Source organism: Plectropomus leopardus, chromosome 13, assembly GCF_026936395.1.
Source record: "Plectropomus leopardus strain MGB_pleo_1.0 chromosome 13, ASM2693639v1, whole genome shotgun sequence".
In the NCBI taxonomy this organism is placed as follows: Eukaryota; Metazoa; Chordata; class Actinopteri; order Perciformes; family Serranidae; genus Plectropomus; species Plectropomus leopardus.
Window position 1 is genome coordinate 5,491,493 of NC_142188.1, and position 19,581 is coordinate 5,511,073.

The 19,581-nt window shown below is 38.9% G+C and overlaps 1 protein-coding gene across 1 annotated transcript in view; it reads right to left on the reverse strand.

The window, feature by feature from the left end:
- Positions 1–422: 422 nt before the first annotated feature.
- Positions 423–19,581, reverse strand: part of tbc1d12a (TBC1 domain family, member 12a) — a 34,259-nt gene continuing 15,100 nt past the window's right edge. The window contains exons 4-14 of the mRNA XM_088086483.1: positions 14,480–14,604; positions 12,754–12,836; positions 12,378–12,495; positions 12,183–12,289; positions 10,850–10,933; positions 10,581–10,675; positions 9,762–9,833; positions 8,586–8,714; positions 8,387–8,496; positions 6,996–7,254; positions 423–6,245 (exon numbers count right to left, since the gene is read on the reverse strand). Of these exons, the coding sequence (XP_087942609.1) occupies positions 6,174–6,245; positions 6,996–7,254; positions 8,387–8,496; positions 8,586–8,714; positions 9,762–9,833; positions 10,581–10,675; positions 10,850–10,933; positions 12,183–12,289; positions 12,378–12,495; positions 12,754–12,836; positions 14,480–14,604 (1,254 nt within the window). The 3' untranslated portion in view covers positions 423–6,173. The remainder of the gene's footprint in view (positions 6,246–6,995; positions 7,255–8,386; positions 8,497–8,585; positions 8,715–9,761; positions 9,834–10,580; positions 10,676–10,849; positions 10,934–12,182; positions 12,290–12,377; positions 12,496–12,753; positions 12,837–14,479; positions 14,605–19,581) is intronic.

The following is a 19,581-nucleotide window of genomic DNA, read 5'->3' on the forward strand; positions in this document are numbered from 1 at the left end:
ATCACAATATTATCATATTATTTCAAAGCCATATCGCCCAGCCCTAGTTTCAACTCAGTCAATAAACTAGTTAATGACCATAGGGTGAAATGTATATTCCTGTCACTGTGTGTGACAGCGCAGCAGCTGGATCACAAACACTGAAATGACATTCATCCTCTGCAAAAAAAAAAATAAAAAATCTCCTTAATTGAAAACCGAATACCTATCCTATTAATGAATACCTGAATAGCCGAATATCTGGGTCCAGCCCCCAAAGAAGTCATAGTAAAGAACGCCATAACAATTCAAGTAAATATTTTGTCTAATTATTTTTACATCAAAGATGAACTTTTCCGCTTCTCAAAAAATAATTTTGAGTGTGTAATTTGTTGTAGACATTGGCATATAAATTAAAATAAGGTTAAAAGGACGGTTGGATGTCAGTTTGCTGAGATATTTATTTACACATTCAACTAGTGGCCATTATATGAAAAGAAAAAACATTTTTACAGTTTATTTACATCACCTGTAAGGCATTATGAAAAAAACTGTACACTGAAATCTGACAATAATAACACACAAACATAAAAAGCTAAATGAATTTACATTAAAGTATAAAATACAACTGAGAGCGACCATGCAACTTAAATAAAAAAAAGGAATACGAGGAACATACAGTATGTGGGAGAAAAGTCACATTAATCTCATCTTCCCTCTGCAGCTGTCTCAACATTTCATCAGTAATCTGGAGTGAAGATTTTGGGTACGTACACTGAATTATTTTCAATATATCTCCTGCCTTAAAACAATTCCATATTGCACTTTTATTTTCCACCTTGAGGTGTCTAAAAAAATTGAATATGAGTGCAAACATAAAGATAATAGCCTCTTTATCTTCAACACATTTGTGTATCTAGTTTGGGATTACAAATTGTGTTCTCAAAACTAACTATATATTGACAACAGCTGTTTTATTCCAGTTTGTCCGTTAATAATGAGCGAGGATCATTACTGAGCATGAATACTGAGAAATGGTTTCATAAAATATTTATTTTAGAAATTGCTCAGATGTGTAACACTGCAATAATTTAATCTAATTTTGTTGTTGTTTTGTTTTGTATTAATCATTATGGTTGAAAACTGATTTATGCACCAACATTAAATGGATTCTCAGAGAAAAATAATTGTTGTTAATAGCATGACGTTTTGAGGTTTTGTTCAAGTATTAATGTTAATGAAACACCGTCCAAAATCGACAGCATCAATCTCAAAATATCTGCTTAAAAATGTCCTTAAAATAACTTAACTTAGTGTTGCTTCTGATGACGAAATCTGCATTTACTTGTTTGTTTTCCATTTTTGGATTTTAAACTTTAAAGTTAATTTTTTAAAGGTTGTTTTTTTTCATGCACATTGAAGATTTTTTTGCAGCAAATGGATATTAATGTTTTAAGAGATTTCAGGAAACTAGAAAACAACCTCAGGATCCATGAGACAAACTGAAAATTGCTGTTGACAAAAAAAATCAAAATATGTTAAACACACAGATGTGTTGAAAATAAGAATTCACAATTGTTTTCATACAAAGTCCAACCTCAGAGTCACACTGGTCACATCTGGTTTGTATTAAAGATATTTAAAAATTAAATGTTTTACGATGGATTAATGGTAACCTGGAGAAAAAACTGTGAAACTGTTACTATTAAACTGACATTAATGGGAAATGACTTCATTTACAGTTATTATTGAGTGAGTGCACTCAGTACAATTAGTGTACCTGTAAAAAAAAAAAAAAGTTTACAAAGTGCTACTATATTTATCATCTCTAAATCATCAGAAAAAAAACTAAAACAGGAGTGTGTAGATCCACCGGAGTTGTTTTCTACATTTTCTAAAAAATGCTGTGAGCTAAAATAAACGCAGAAGTGCTGTTTGTAACAGAGAAATCAAAGAAATGTGAAAGAAAACTGTAGATTTTCCTTTTAATATTTTTGGACATTTAGCTGCTGTTCTTTGAAAGGCAGTTATTAGATGATGCATTTGTTTATTGTGTATGTTTAAATACATTTCCAATCTGACTTAATGAAGCAGTTGACAATAAAAGATGGTAACTGGAACTTAACACTTTGGTCGAATTTTATCTTAAAAACACACAACACTTCCTCAGTTAACTTCCTAAATATTTGAGAGAGGTTATGCTCTGTTTCTTAGTGTAAAGGAAGTGAGACTTTGTAGGAATTTTGTCATTTTTTTTGAAGGAACGTAAAGCAGTTTTAAGCAAGAAAATATGTATATAAATCACCTCCACTGAATCTAAACTGCAAGATTCAATAAACGAAGCGTTTGGAGATTCATTCATACGAGTATCAACACAAATCAGCATGTTTGGATGGTGATTTTCTCTACCAAAAAACAACACTGGACACGCGTGTACTGGCTTTTGGCCGGTTGATGTAAAACCACAAAAGCTTATTTATGGAGTCATGTGGTGTAACACTGAAACGATGCACAAACACTCACCAGAAAATAGGCGACCCGGAGGTCTGAGAGTTCACAGAGAAATTCTGACTCACTGTCTTCGCTCAAACTTTTCTTGTTTGACAAAGTTTTAATATGCGATACTTTTAATCAATTAATTTTTGCTTAATCGCTCTACACGACAGCAAAGACACAAAGTTTGAAATTTCCCACTGCTGCAGTGACTGTTTGCTGTCTTTGTCCTCTTTCTTTCTGGTTTGTTTAAAATTTGAAACTACTTTTACAAAAATAATTTGAGCTGAATTTCAAAACATTGATATTAAAAGGACAGTTGAGGCTGTATGAGATACCATATATAGTCCGTGTATTTCATACAGCAGCTGGCTGTCGGCACGCTCCCAGTTTGTAGAGACAGACGGAGCACGAATAAATTTCTGTGTGGACGCTATATTTAGCATATTTTCACCGCTCTAATCTCTCTGTCACACAGCCTTTTCTTTTGGCACTACATTTCGCTGGTCATGCGACATATATTATTGGCTCATATCGATCGCTGGCCCCTAAATGAAATCAAATCGAAATCGAGGCAGACTTTGGACAGCGATACGATATTTGCAGATATCACAAAGTATTTATATTATATCGCATCGTGATGAAACCAGCGATTTACACCCCTAATACAGCGTCCACTTAGACGAATATTGTACGTTTAGGTAGACTTTTTTTAAAGTGGCTAAAAACCATTTTGATAATAAACGCCCCGTCTGTTTCTATTGTACGTAATACACTGACTATACATGAGTATCTCATACAGCCCAACTTCAAAAATCCCAAACTATCACTTTAAAATAAAATCATCTCCTTTCTCCCTCCCACCTCCTCTCCCTCTCCCTCTCCGGTTGCTCGTCTTCTCCGGTGAGTTTTCTGCTTCAACAACCGCGGGAAAAAAAGACGCGGTAGTCCGCACTGTGAGAACACGACAAAGTGGCTGCTTGGTCCGAGTATTTAAGGCCTGCTCATTTGCTGGTGGGTCAGTGGAAAGTAATCGTCATCAGAAGTGTGTGTGTGTGTGTGTGTGTGTGTGTGTGTGTGTGTGTGTGTGTATGTAGGGATGAAACGGAGGTGAAGATTACATTAATAGTGTGTGTAAATCAAAAGAGTGTCAAACACAAAGTGACAGACTGGATACGGAGGTGATGTAAAGCACTTCAACAAGCCGCGAGACCTGACGGGACGACGTACCGTCTCTGAGATCATAATCCAGATTTAATACATGGAATCATTCGGGGCCTCTAGCACAGGGAGATCACTTCATCTTTGTTGCTATAGGCATTATTGTTAAAGCATTAAAGTACTTATTTTGAATTGCTACCTCACACATGTTCATTCAAAGTGTGTCTTTAGAAATTAAAACTGCTAACTAACGATTATTTTCATTATCAAATAATTTGCAAATATTTTCTTAACGACGAATGGATTTTCTGACTAACTGTTCCAGCTGTGAAAACTATTAATTTACAATTATTTTGACAATTAATCTTTTTTTAGCAAAACACTTTGCAGGTTTCAGCCTCCCAAATGTGAATATTTGCATTTTTTTTTAGTTTCTATGACATTAAGATGCTGGTGGCATCCAAAAAATAAATTTGAAGACATCACTTAATCGATAATTAACACTATCGTTAGTAGCCATATACAGAGATGTCAGAAGATGTTTTGTTTTGTCCAGAATTAATTTCATAATAATATCATATGAAGAAAAGCAGAAAAATGTTACATTTAAGAAGCTGGATCAGAGAATGTTACTCTTAATTAATTATCAAAAGAGCTGTTGCTCGTCTAATTGATTAATTGACAAATTGTTTCAGCCTGTAAACAGAGGGGGCAGTTTATCAGCATGTGCGGCGAGGTCAGCAGCCGACTCTGAACTCAACATGACAACAGTGGAAAGTTTTAAAAAGTTGCATTGAGGCAGAATCTGAAGTTCTGAAGAAGGTATTATGTTATACTGAAATATCTCCCAGGGCAATTCATTAAAAATACCACCTCTAACTTCCGTATATGGAAATACTATAAAGTGTGCAGGCATTTTTTTAGCGTTGTTCGTCAATATAAGTTTCTGAAACGTATTTTTGCATTTTCACAAACGATGAAACAAGTGAGAAAAGTTTCTGCTGCAAAGACTAAAAAAGCTTCATTCTTAAGCTAAGACGCGTAAAAGCTGCAAAGCCAAAATAAGCAAAGCCGGTATATCTGCTCGATGTTTAACCTACATGTTTCTATCTAATCTGCTCTAAATGGCAAGCTTGGTCGTCTAGTTTATTTCCCTCTAACCACTGAGAGAGGAAACAATGAGGCACTTAATGCCCTGTTCATTTAGTTTGAGCTCGCTCAGTGTAGTTTTGCACCTCTGAAAGCCAGTGTTTCAAATGTAGCTTCAGTGCTGCATATATAAAGTGCTCTGAGGGTAAATCTGGATCCTTGAACACTGATTGAAAACTGCGATGTCCCCACGCTCCCAAAATTTTGACCCATACATCAGAATCTGACACTACTGTTAATCACCATTTCTTGAATTGATGAATTACCAGCAGAACTAACAGGATAAAGACTCTTAAAACATCTAAAAATCGGTCTGGTTGAACACTAACGACGACAGTGGGTTTCTATATCCACCATCACTAATTTTCTGCCATTAAAACAGTTTGATTTTGATATTCAGGATAATATTTTAAAGTATCTAACACACGTAGAAAAGACTTCTTGAGCCCAGTGGACTATGGAATAAATAATTTCCTGTAAAAACATCAAAATCACAAAATATTAAGTCTGCTTGTACTTGATTAGGATCACTAATGAGATGTGTATTGTTTGATTCCTTAATAATTATTAGAAACACTACATTATACAAAATGTTTTCTTCTCAACCAAACTTCCCATATGCTGTTGGGTTTTTTTTTTGCCTTGGATGACCATTTTTAAAAAGCTACGTGGTTAAAGTGGGAGCCTAATTTATCAGCTAATATATCATCAGCCATGCTTCTGCAGATTCCCATCTTTTTTTTTAGATCCAGAGTTCAAGCTAAAAAAATATGCAGCAAATTAATAATAGTGTGAACTTAAAACCACAAGGACCTACATTAATAATTAAACCACAGAGGTCTTTCTGAAGCCTTTAGAAAATCATTAGCACCGAAAATTAGAATTTGAGTCTTTGAGAATTACACAGGGCGCAATGCTCGGTGTTAGTGGTGTTTAAAGTCCCGACGGGGAGGCAGAGTTTCCACACGCGAGTGAGTTTTTGCTCTCAGCCGGCAGAGGAATTAACACAGAATATCATCTGGAAGTCAGTTTTAATTTTCCAGCTTTAGCAGGCTGCTCAAATAGTGACACTGCTTCTCCAAAATTAGTCTGGTGAAATACTGACAATGGTTGCTGAAGTTTAGCACTAACCGGCCACTGGCTCCAGCGCAGATTCCTCCGTCGCCTGACTAACAGCTCGTCTCTGTCCCCAAAAGTTCAGCTTCCTCCTCCTCCTCAGCGGGCCCATTTTCACTTCAAGCTTCGTAGCAGTGCCTCTGCAGCGAGAGTTTCAGGCTACGTAGCTTGAAGCTTCACAGCGAGCCTCTCACGGCCGGCGAGCCGAGCTTCAGCCTTCACAGCTCGACGATTAGTTTGAAGAGAGGTGGCGTTAGCGTCAAGGTGAGCTAGTGTTAGCTTCTCAGCGCCGGGCTGGCGTTTTTGTCCGTCTCTTTATTTCCGTCCTTCATCAATGCAGCGAACACCTGAGAGAGAACAGAGATAATTAACTTTTAATTTTTAATAATTAACCCTTTTTAAAACCTTCGATATCAGTTTTCTTGTGCTGCTTTTAAACACTTTTCACAAGCTATTTGATTCTTTGAAACCTGAGCAAAAACATGAGAGAAACAGGCAATGACCAACGTGGCAAGAAATGTCAATGAAATGTAATTGCAAGAAATTAGTAGGTGATAAGAAAATACCTAACAATTAGTTTTAAAAAAGAGGGGAGGATTATTGTAAAAAACCTTCCAAAAAATGTACAGAAAAGTATATTTATATTAATAATAATATTATATTTAAAAGTATGTTACAGACAAATAAAACGAAATCTATTTTAAAAATTCATACATATTCTTTATTTTCAGCACTTTCTAGGTCGTTTTCTTGTTGACTTTTTTGTTTATTTTCTGTTGATTTTTTAAAAAACATTTTTTCACATTTTTATAAATTTTGGAGTCAAGATCAGGTCAGCACTCTGATTTTGGCACATTTGGCAATATCAAACTTTGAGGATTCAGCACTCAGTCTTAAAAAGTTGAATTGCGAGTGAGTGAGTGCGTTAACGTCTTATTTTTATTCTCGTTTCAGCTCATTTTGGCCGATGTCTCGTTAAGATGCTTGTTGAGTTCTTCCTATCTTTTTGAAAAAAAAAATCACACCAATTTTCTCATGTTTCAAAGGGTTAAACATTGACTTTTCTCTACTTTTTCAAAGTGCTGAACGATGCTGACCTGAGCCCAGCGGCGGTTCCTGCTGATCATGTGAGTGTTGGCCATGGCGGTGAACAGTGTGTGCGATTGCAGGTCCTCCGGCAGGCGGGTCAGGAACTGGGCGATGTGGATGAAGTCCATCTGCAGCAAGACGTCCTCAAACAGACGCAGGATACCCAGCCCCGTCCGAAACAAACTCTCCTCCCCGTCCCGGCAGAAGACGTCCCAAACCCGACACGCCACGTCCAGAGGGAGGGACTTACTGTACAGAGTGAAGATCCTGCACAAAGACAGAAACATACTTTTACTTCACAAAATCAAAGGCTCTCTCAAATGTGGAAATTCAATGAAAAGAGAATAAAGGTGAGTTGAAATTCATCTTTTTTTGTGTACTACATTCACAGCTGAATCTGTGTCTTTTAGCCACTGTATATGTATCTGTATATGTATCTAACTTCAACTGTGAATGCATTAACACCATCTCAATTTTGTGCAAAATATCTTTTTAATTTTTCATATCACCGTGTTCTCTGTCTCAGCTATCAACTTAGTGAAAACAATTTTAAAGTTACAGTTCACCCCAATAAAATATATATATTCTTCCTCTTACGTGTAGTGCTGTTCATCAGTCTAGATTGTTTTGGTGTGAGTTGGCGAGTGTTGGAGATATCGGCCGTGGAGATTTCGGTCTTCTCTCCAATTTAATGGAACTGGATGGCGCTCAGCTTGTGGTGCTTAAAGCGCCAAAAATACATCTGACAGCAATGTCTCTGTCCAGAAATCATGACCCAACGACTCATGATAATCCCCAGAACTTGTTGTGAGCAGTTTCAAGTAGGAGCTATTTTCTGTCTACCGAGCTACATCCACCAACCGAATTACAGCACAGAAGGAAGAGTGCATCTTAGAAGTCGGGCTGGGTACCGAAACAGTCCTAAACGACCGGTACCTACCGAACCCAATCATAACGCAGATTTCTGGTGTGTCATTTCAGTGCATGAGTAGTGAGAGAGAGTGAGCGCAAAAGAAAGAGCGAGCATGTATGTGTGTGTGTGATGGTGAGGCTGCAGCGAGCAGAGAGTGAGGTTAAGTAACAGTGCGTGGTGTGAACATTTTAGAAAAAATACTAGTAGTTCAAATAGGGTTTTTTATGTGTTGAATGAATTTAAGGCCTTTTATGTTCTTCACACCAACCTGAGTGCCTGGACCTTGATCTGTTATACTGCTATTTTTTTTTAAGTATTCCCCTCCACGTGCACCGGTGGTTTGAGGGACACCAGAAGCGCTCCTGCTGCCTCTCTTTTTCACAGTTTAGGCTGTTTGTCAGTGAATAAATGCAACAACTCCTCAAGATCACCCAAGCTCTCGTGTCTTGCTGCTGACTGAAGTGAAGGGAATGTTTAATGACTCACCAGTCGATCAGATAGAGGTCAGGGGTCAGGTTGTTGGTTTGGAAGTGGTTGAAGAGACGAGGCAGATTCTCCTCAAAGAAAACCTCAAAGGCTGCAAAGTACTTCAACATCTGACACAGACAGAGACAGTGAAGAGACGATGAAGGAAAGCTTCCTAAGTAAACAATTTAAATAACGCTTATTGTGTCTTTGTGAGTACCAGCTCGTGGTCGACTCTGAAGAAGGCCATCTGACAGGGTTTATTGAGCAGGTTGGCGAAGGTGATGAAGGCTTCGGCCTCCTCCAGGTTGAGGATCAGCACAGCAGCGATGAATGACATGCCCTGGACCTGAAACACCACGACAGCACAGACTCCAGATCAGCACAGAAACGGACAGTGAGTGTGTTAATTAATGTTTGCAGCAAGAATGATCTCTTTAATATAAAAGATGACATTTGGTTTTGAAAATCTGACATGATTCTGTTACAACCTTGGACACATTTTGATATCATCTGTGTTTGTGTGAGAGTGTGTGCTCTGTTCCCATGAGGATCTTTCAGTGTCGACCTCTCTTTGTGACTGGACCGAATTTGTGACCGAACAGGGACTATCTTCTGCTGACTGGTTCATTCACAACATCCTGCCTTTTAAAACGCCTTGGTTCCCAGCAGCCCCGTAACAGCAGCACCTCAGTTCTGTCCTCAGCACACAGACCTTTCTGTGGTTTCTTTGTGTAATAAATCTGATCATTTTTGTTAGGCTCTGTGTCCTTTTTGGTTCATTTAAGTATGTGTACAAATGTTTGTAAGCTGCAGGTTTGAGTTGCCTTTTTTTGTACTGTGTTCTCCTTCTGTGCAAGTAAATGTGTTTTTGTTTGTTGTTTCGGCCTTAGTTTCTCAATCTCACCTTTTGTAATTTTGTAAACAATTATATATATTTAATTATATCAATATTTCATTTTGACTGCAATAAAGTGCTAAGTATTTCATCTAGGGATGCACAATAATAATTTTCTTTAATAATTTCTTTTTAATTGACAAAGTGAGCTTGTACAAAATATCAATCCTAAGTTGACGTATTTTTCTTATTTTGCTCGATGAATGAATATCACATACCCTGAAAAGCATTATATTCTATGTCTCCATCTGCTGGTTAGCCATCACGATAACAGTAGGCATAATATTATGTTAATTCCACAACAGAGCAAACTTGATAATGATTCAAATTGGTGGGAAAAAAGTTGGATATATCAATATCTGGATGGAAATTGGTATTAAAAAAAATCTAATATCGTGCATCTCCAAAGCTATCTAATAAAAATCGAATACCGCTCTGTCTATAAACAACTATACATGAACTATAATCATTTTGAAGTCAGAGGAAAAGCAAACTCACGTAGCCAATGTCCGGTCTGTAACAGGTGTAAGCTCCCAGCACACTGTGGAGGAGGTCGTGGTAGGGACCACCCTGCAGACAGAAAAGAGAGAGTTAAAATAAATAAACTAACAGGTGGAGGAGGACGAAGACTGTGATGAGTGGAGGCAGATTCATACACAGTAAGAAATACTAATAGAGCAACAGTGGACGTAGATCAAGAAAACATTCTGACGATTAACTGCATGTCCGATGCCAAACCTTAACCTAACCCTTAATGTAACCTTAGCAGTAAAGCCTTTTCTCATTAAAGTGTCGCTACTTTGCAGTTACTTCTCTACTTTATACTTTTTGTCTTCCTGCTCCCGTCATCAAATGATAGTGTATACTTAACTATTTAATACGGCTATCTTTCACTCTTTTATTATTTATATTCCCTGTTGAATTTTTATACATCATAGAAAAATAAGGCTATAGTAGGTGGCATATTAACGTACCAGGAAGGATTTAAAGATGGGTCCCTGACGTAAGTACGATTAAAACTCTAAAATGAACAAAAACAGTGCAGGCATGTGTTTCATTAGGATGCATTAGCTATGCTGACAAAGTCTCAATTCTCTTGGAGTTGATTTTGAAAGCATACTAAAATGAAATGACACCATTATGATTTATCAAAAAATTATGACACCACTTTCACAGATTGGTATACGGTTGTTTATAATTAAGCTGTAAGCACGTGGTGTGGTTCTTTAACCCTCAGACAAACAGACAAAACTTTCTAACTTCTAAACTTCAAACTTGCAGACAGCTGAAACACTGCGCCTGTTAGAGATCAAATACCTTCTGGAAGATGAAGAGAGAGGGGAAGGTTCTGGAAATGTCCAGTTTGATGAGGTCCAGACTGGACTCTCTGTCAGCCAGAGACGCTCCTCCGTCTGACAGGAAAACACAAGAAAACCTTTCCAAGTTTCTGTTTTTAACTTTTATCTCACGGTACATTTTCGACTGTGGAGGCTCATTTACAACCTGAATATTCATGTCATTAAGTATTTAATGTAACAGCTTGTTTGAGTTTTTTGGAGTTCAGACTGGTGCTGTGTGTGTCGTACCGCTCTCACTGTCGTTGACTGAACTGGTTTCACTGTAACTCCTCCACTTCTCTTTGGCTCTGGACAGGAAGATCTCATACAGCTCTGCACAAAGACAGAAACACAACCCATGAGACACTGAAAAGACAGTAACTGAGCCTGGCTGTCATAACGCCGTGTGACAGACACACACATTGAAACACTTTACACATTTAGAATTTCAAATTTAAATTCCCTTTTCAACGCATTATCACAATTAAGCCTGTCACGATAACTAATCGTCTTTGGGTCATGTCCATATATCATACGTTATCATGCTTATGTTTACACGTGTGTTTGTTTACATAGCAACGTCACCAAAATTTTAGCTAACATGACTCCAGAATAAGCAGCAGGGTTTTCTCGACCACTGTAAGACTTGGACGCAGCTCACAAGCATTTTTCACAGCATTTAACCCAAATGAAGAGAGAAAAAAGGCGCTAAAAAATATTCTGATTTAGTTACGGGTCATGCTATTTCTATCCTCTTTTCTGCTGTCTGTGCCGTTACACATACACACACACACACACACACACACACACACACACACACACACAGTCATCCAGGTAAAGTGCAGTTGACATCAAGGCATTTTTCAATATCCAATGTCTAAATATTCTTAAAGATTAAAAGTTAATTACTCTTTGAAAGACATTACTGTGCTATTTTATTATTATCTCAGTAGTATAAAAAAAGGTCCAAAAATGACAATAAAGCTGTTTATCACAATCATTTTTGGGACTATAAATTGTCCACTAAAAGTAGTTATCATTACAGACTTAATCAGAATCACAATTATATTCTTAATTAAATATTATAATTAAGGGATAAGTCTGGTTCTATACTTTTTGTTAATCAACAAATCCATGTACAAAAATCAAAAATGTATTAACTGTGTTTCAAGACTTCCTGTCTGTGGCTCTCAGCTCCAAGATCATTGGTTCCTACTGAAGACGTACTTTTTTAAAAACACACAGTTTCATTTCTAATCTGTTGTTTCCTCAAACACCTGCTCACTGTAGTTTTTAGAAACTAAACAGGACAAAATAGTTTGCTAGTGAGCATCTATAGCGGCAGGAGGATGTATGAGGGATTGAGTCGAAATAAATTAAAAGGGTGTGTTTTCATGACAGTGAAGGAACATGTCACCCAGTGCATCAGCGCGGCTCACTGATGTGTTTTTAGACAGTAACTGAGCTTTAAGGCACAGAGGGAGAAGATATATCAGGTTTTGGTACATTAAAGCATAATTACATTTCATTGTTGGTTTGGCTCGAAAATGTCATTAATGTTCGTGTGTGTATCCGTTTGTACCTGGTGTGATGTTGAGCTCGTTGCCGATGGCGAGGCTCCACACTCTTCCTCTGACACTGGGAGGAAGTCCCTGCCACCAGAGCTCCCTGACGCGCCTCGTTCCCTTCCTACACACACACAAACACACAATGAGCAAAACAATCAGGCTGCACAACGCACACACTGAATAGGACACACACAGCTGTGGAGACGTACATGGTGTCCCAATGCGGCAGGATCTCGTTGTTCCACACGACCATGGCGTTGGAGATGATGTCCTCCTGCCTGTGCCTCTCCTTCATCTGACGCTTCTTCCTCTGGGCCTCCTTCATCTCTGAGGGAGAGAGAAATAAGGACATTGAGTGAGACGGTACTTCGTTTGGGTTACATTTGGTCTTCCTGTTGAAAAACTTTGTCCCTGCTGTCTACTGTATATCTGCCTGAGCCAATCGAATCGCAGCAGAACAATGGCTCTGCTTCAAATCTCACATTGTCCTTTCCAGGAAAAGCTTTGTTTAGTTTTGGCAAATGAAGCAAAGAGGTAATTTTAGACGCTGGTTACAGTTAGCTCTTTTACTATGTGTGTGTTTACCTCTCCTCTTAGCTCCTGCCACCATCTCCTCGTACTCCATTTTGTGCCGCTGAGTTTCCTCCAGAGATTTGGCAGGTAGGTTCCTGAAAGGCAGAAAAAAGGGGAAGTTAGACAGACAGACGGGCACACAGGCAAGCCGCCACTTTACACTTTAAAGAGCAACTTAACACCTCCTGAAAATCTTGTCTTTCACTGTCAATCTTGCTGCAGAGAGGTACAGATGTACTTTAAGTTACCTTGAGTGGCCTGTTGCAGAGTTACAGGGACAACAGAGCACACTTCTGCCTAAATCCAGCATCACTGGGAGGTGTGAAACAGGCGTGAAACTTTCAACTAAAGACAGCAGCAAAATACTAGTTTTCAACCTGATGTTAAGTTACTAAAATCTAAAATATTTTAAATGTACAGCACACAGAACGGCTGCATATCAGGACTTACACCTGAGACTAGAAGCTGGTTTGTTTGGATCAGAAAATATAGTTTATACACAAACATGCAGGAGATTTCTGACTGCAGAACGTTGTACATGCTGGGAGAAAACAGGCTGAATTTGCATCATGTTAAATGTTACGCCTACAGACTAATCCAAAAGGCAGCCAGTTATTCAAGAATTAAATTATTATTTGTTTGGTCTATAAAAAGTCACAAAATTGTGAAAAATAGCAAACTCAATTTTCCAGTCACTAACTCTGAAAACTGAAGAAAATATTGAGTTTACTTTGAACTAGGAACAACAAGGAGACACAAAGAACTGCTATCTGCATAACCTAATGAAGGTCTCCTAAATATTGTTTGTATTCCCAATAAATGTTCTATTATTGCAAGTGTAGCAAGGCCATCGACTTCTCATATAAACCTGTCGACTCTCAGGTGTGTGAAAGTTTTGTCCATCGATTTAAGAACAACAAGAAACTGCCAAAAGTGAGAAGTTGGAAAAAGACTGAAAGAGTGTAGTTCATGTAGTAGTAGTATCATGTAGATGCAAGGCCACCAAAAAACACAGACACAAGGACAAAGGCAATGCCTGCAAACTCACTCCATGCCACACAAGCTTATTTCAGTTTTACTTTAACGTTTTGATCCTGGGTCAAAAATTTGACCTGACGCAGATTCAAGCAGGATCGAAACGTTGTCTTAAATTAGTTTGTTTGACGTGAAGTAAGCGTGCAGGTGTTGCCTTTTTCCTCATGTACAAGATTATGTTCGGACTTTTTGCTTTAAACATTTAATTGATTAATAAATTAGTTGGCAAATCTTTTTTTTGGCTAAATTGCAGATCCAAAGCATTTATGCCAAATTGAAACTATGAATGATGAAATCCACCTTGAACTGAAAAGAGGAAAAAAAACAGTTGATTCTGAAATGTCCTAAAATGCACCATCATACAGGGAATAAGCTCCTTTGATTTAGGTTACTACGTGGGCTTAGGGCAAACATTTTCATCCTGCTGAAGGTAAGAATATAAGAATATTTATCTAAGAATGTTGTTTTTTGAACAATACAGCCTCATGGGGGCTTCTTGCATGCTTATTAAACAGCATCATTATAGTCAGGATGTTAAAATACATGTTCCAATCTGAAAGTCTGTCATTTACTCCTGCTGAATGCTGACAATAACATTAGCAATAAATATAACAGATAACAAATCTCCCAATATCTCAAATCTCTAGACTGGACCAGTGAACGAGGACATTTCGGCTCCACATGGAGTCTGACTGGTACTCACGCTGGCCGGTCCTCCAGGATGAGAGCTGTGGTGGAAAGAGGCTCAAACTCCAGGTTCTTCCTCCTCCCTGCAGCCAGAGGAAGCTGAGGAACCGAGGACACATCTGAGTCCTTCTCCCCCTCCTCCTGAAGACGTTAAACAAAGACAGAGGCGGTCACAGAGAGTCAAAATCCTGCCTTATTACACAAGCTTCAATACACGTTTCTTAAATCAGCGTGAATGCTGATAAATACACAGACAGTAAGTGCAAAGCAGCTAAATGCAGGAATAGATGTTTTAGTCAGGCGTTCATTTCCACACTTCAGGTTATATATATTTGACCTAAACAACTTACCAAGACCCCCATTTTTAGTATCAAGTAATCTTCCTCTGGAGATGGAGTTTACCAAGTTGTCATGGTGTTGTAGACGTTCAAATTTCCACATTTTCTGAGCATCTTAAAAGGAATACTTCACTCACAAAATTTGTAAATCAGCTAGTCTTAATAAATCAATCCATTTGTGGGTGACATATTCCTTGAAAAACTTTTCCAGAAAAGCTACAAAAAGAACCTTGTAGTGAGATTTTTTTGGAACTGTTGTTTCCAAGGTCTTAAATTAACTTGATAAATTTCGGCTCTTATGCAAACATGGACAAGAACCCTCACAGAGTTCAGACAATACATGCATTTTATATTTTTAACACTAAAATTTGAATGACAACCGGCCAAACTCCACCTGAAAGGAAAATCACTCGATACAAAACTCCATATGAACACTGTCAACACTGTCAAGTGCTTAAAAAGCTTAAATAATTCTAATTTTAATAACTGAAATTATTCAAAATATTCTGTTATTTTCTGTATTTTATTATTAAAGTTTGACTATAAAATGTGTTTGCTCAGACATCTCTTTGTCTCAAAATATTCTGTTATCTTATGTAAATACTAAACAATAGGCATGTTATACCAAACCACAATCAGCAAACTGCTATACAACAGGCCTACACAAACAAACACACACACACACACACACACACACACACACACACACACTTATAAACAGAGCAATTGTTCATCAGCTTCAGCACAAAGAGAAGACGCTGGTTTGTCGGAGGAAAAGCTCTGCAGAAAGTCTGAATAAATTTCCATCTGTGGGTGACTGTGTGTACATATGTGTGTGTTTGTGTGTGTGTGTGTGTGTGTGTGCGCGCACTCACAACTCACACTTTCACCATCAAAGCCACTAAGCATGTATGTGGCGTGAACTGCGTTTCTAAGTGCATGTTTGCATGTACATGCTGCCCATCTAGGCTGCTTAATGAATGTCAATGTGTGTGTCCATGTGTGAGGGAGTACTTGTATATATGTGAGGTCTAACGGCTGAAGCAGTGCACAATAAACAGTTCATTCACAGGAGGGACAGCTGCAGGTCAACAAGACAACAAGCCTTTCATACGCTGATGTCTGAGCACCACCAGCAGAGGGAGACTCACTCTGTGGTTTTACAGCTGGAAAATTCAACTGGTGCTGCTTTGTCATCAGTGTTACTACAAAGTGAAAGTCATAGCATAAAAGCATGTGACTAATGCAGTAAACTGCACCAGGAGAGCTGCTCTGTAAATGATCAGTGAAAACACTGGAATTGTTAAGATTTCAGAGGTTATCGTAACGGCACGTGGAAAGCAGAAGGAAAAAAAATCACTTGCAGTATTTCTTTAAGAGCAGCTATAATAGACTCTATTTTTGTGTTTTTAGTCTTTCCACCAGATACTGGCTGCATGGGTTTGCTCCCATTAAGACACAACAGTATGACTGAAGTCCAACACTGATACTGATCAGGTCTGACTCTCACTCTGTTCATCCTAAAGGTGGTGGAAGGGGTTGAGGTCAGGACTGTGTGTACGCCAGTTAAGTTTTTCCACATCAAACTAGGAAAATTATTCACTTATGGAGCTGGCTTTTTGCACAGGGACACTGTGATGTTAAAAGAGACAAACACAAAGTGTTAACATTTGATTAAAAGAGCACTGTTATCTAAAACATCACTGTATGCTGTTGTATTAGGATTTCCCACCACAGAGGCGCATGGGGCCTTAGTCTTGCTCAGGATGTAGACTGTGAGTATGAAGCCTGTCATTAGCTGCCTATCTCAAACAGTAACATGCTTCCTGTCGTTTTTAAAAATCCAGTGCACTACATGAAACTAGCCTGGCATAGCCGGACTCTACACTTCGTTTTAGAACTTTGCAAGACGACCTTCGAGGTATCAACCTTCACGCCAAGACGTCTTTTAACACTCTACATGGCGTTTTGTTTTGTGAAGATTTAGCTATTTTAATGTCAGCACTCGCCTCCCAACACCATTTTCAAAGGGGCACTGTCATTGCATCCTGGGTAAAGCGCTGCAAAAGGCGATTGTAATTGGTTCAAAGTAGGGATACTCAACTAGCTTTGCATGGGGGACACAAAATGACAGAAGGCTAGGGGCAGTCACAGCTGCCTCATACATGTTTTTGACCATTCCTACGATTTTAGTATATTTGTAGGATTTCAGGACATTTCTATGATTTAAGGACAGTTGTAGGACTTAATGACGTTTCTAGGATTTAAGGGCGTTTCTAAGATATTAGGACACTAGGGGCTTAACTAGGACCTCTGTCAGCAGGTGTGGGGATCCTCCTCTGGTACTTTTTGATGAACAAGCTTTTTTGATGCTGTTTTATGCACTTTGGCACCTCATGTATACTACCCAGTACCCAGTGAGAATCAGTTTATTTTATTGTGAATTAGACAATGGTTTTAGAGCCACCAATCACCCTATCTCAAATTTGGCTTGTGGGGCATAAGCTGAGTATCACTGGTTAAAAAAAATACAAACAACCCATAGTGTCTTTTCCCTATGTGCAGGTTTATGATGGGATCAGTCAGACCTCTCTCCAGCACTGGCACTGCATGAAATATGTCTGGCAATGCAAGACCAACAGGGCCTTGACCAAACTATAAAAAACAGCCACTATCTAAAGACCTTTATGAGTCCTCTTGGCTTCTAGTACCTGGGAATCAGGTTATGTAGTATCCTTTCGTTGTGTGTTTCTGGTGGGTTTCTGTCAACGGAGGTGTCCATATACTTTTGGCTATAGAGTGTATTACATCCATGCAAGCAGAGGAGTCATAGTAAGATGAAAAAATGTGCCTACAGAACTACAGAAATGACGTTTAGGATAAATCATGGAGGCTGATAATGAGGAGAACTACACATGATCAGAATCACAGTTAGGATTTTAGTTTTCTGCAGTATTCCCTGTTTGTCCCTCAGGACCTCTGAACAAATCCCTGCGTTGCTGCACAAACTGAATTCAAAGGACATAGTTTGAATGAAGAAAGCCCTCCTCATCCTGCTGCTCCTCCTCTTTCTTCTCCTCCACAGTTTTGTGTCTGACGTGTCAACTAACTGAAGCCAAACCACATCTGGCCGGCTCCTTTCCTGATGAATCATCTGACTCTGGCTGCTGTCATGTGAGCACAGCGAGCGCAGAGGCCAGCGGCTGTCAGACGGCACTGTTAGCTCTCAGTTTGTCTCCTCTGTCTCCTTCACACTACACAGTGAGGCCAGAGGTCCACCCTGGAGCTGGAGTAAGGACAGTAGGGATTTGCGGCCTTCATCAAGTGTACTTCAGCAAGATGGGATGGTGCCAAGGCCTCCATCTGAAGGACTGTTCAGAGTGCGACACAGCTGCTGCCACAGTTTTCAGTGTTTATCTAATACGAAAATCAAACTTCATCTAATTAAATTCAACCAGAGAGAAGGAAGCTGCTGCTGCAAAGTGTGTGTGTGTGTGTGTGTGTGTGTGTGTGTGTGTGTGTGTGTGTGTAGGATACCACCTGCTCTAGATGACAGGAGAGGAACAGCTGTGTGTGTTTGAGTGTGTATGTGTGTCCTTGCTGGCAGGGCCTTACACAACGCAGCAAGTGGAGGATAGAGGGTTGAATTGTGGGTGTGTGTGTGTGTAGAGGTGGGATGGGGTGGGGGAGCAGTAATCTGCATCCTCAGCTGCGGGCTGTGTGTGGAAGTTGCCTAGCGACCACATACACTCACACACACAGACACACACAGACACACACACACACACAGTAAATCCATTTTACAGTCTCATTCCAGCCACCATGTTGTATGTAAACAGATGCAGGCTAACAGCATTAGCCTCTGCAGCCTCTGGAGCATCAGGCTCACAAACACACACATCATCAGGCCAACCAAACATCTCACGACACGCTGCACTTAACTGTGTTTGCAGGCTTTAACTTCTTTGGTCACACATAAATACTATGCAGCATCTGGACTTCATCTTCCACTAAGCATAAAAATCTACTCAATTATAAATGTCACGCATACTAAACTAGTCGCAAGAGCACAATGTGATGTCGTCAAATGTCTTTTTTTTGTTTGATCAACAGTCTGAAAGCACAAACTTTTTCAGTTTATAGTTTTAACACGAGAGAAAAGCTGCAAATTCTCACGTCGGGTAAGCTGGAACCAACAATTAATCAATCATCACTAGGTACTGGTTTAATGCAGCATTCATTTGCTTGCTTTGTTTACATGCAAACAGGAAACCAGTGTGAGAGAAATTAAGCTAAACCTGGGAGTGTGCACTGCAATAACATGGTTACTGTAAAACCCCACTGATTCCTATCTGACCTGTATTCCATTGTCAAAAAATAAAAGCAGCCTCCTTCCAGATTTGGCAGACAATAGTTGGCTCTACATCTTCTGCACAGTATTATGTATAATCAAATGCATGCTTTATCATGCTGGCATCGTCTTGTTGCTATTTTAGTTATTATTTTGTCATCTTTTCTCTGTTAGGGTCTCACAGGAGAGGCAGCATTGGCTGTGAAAATCTCTTGGATAATCTAACAAAACTACAGGTCTAAAATAAGACCATCAGACACCAGTCTTTTTTAACCAAGGCACCATATTTTCCCATCACTTTGATATGAACTAGTATATAGCTAATTACTATGATACACACGGGCCTCAGCCACTGAATCAGAGCTGTTATGGCCTAAAAAAAAGGCACTGTAGTTTTGAAATCCAACCAAAATATGGCACTGGTTTAAT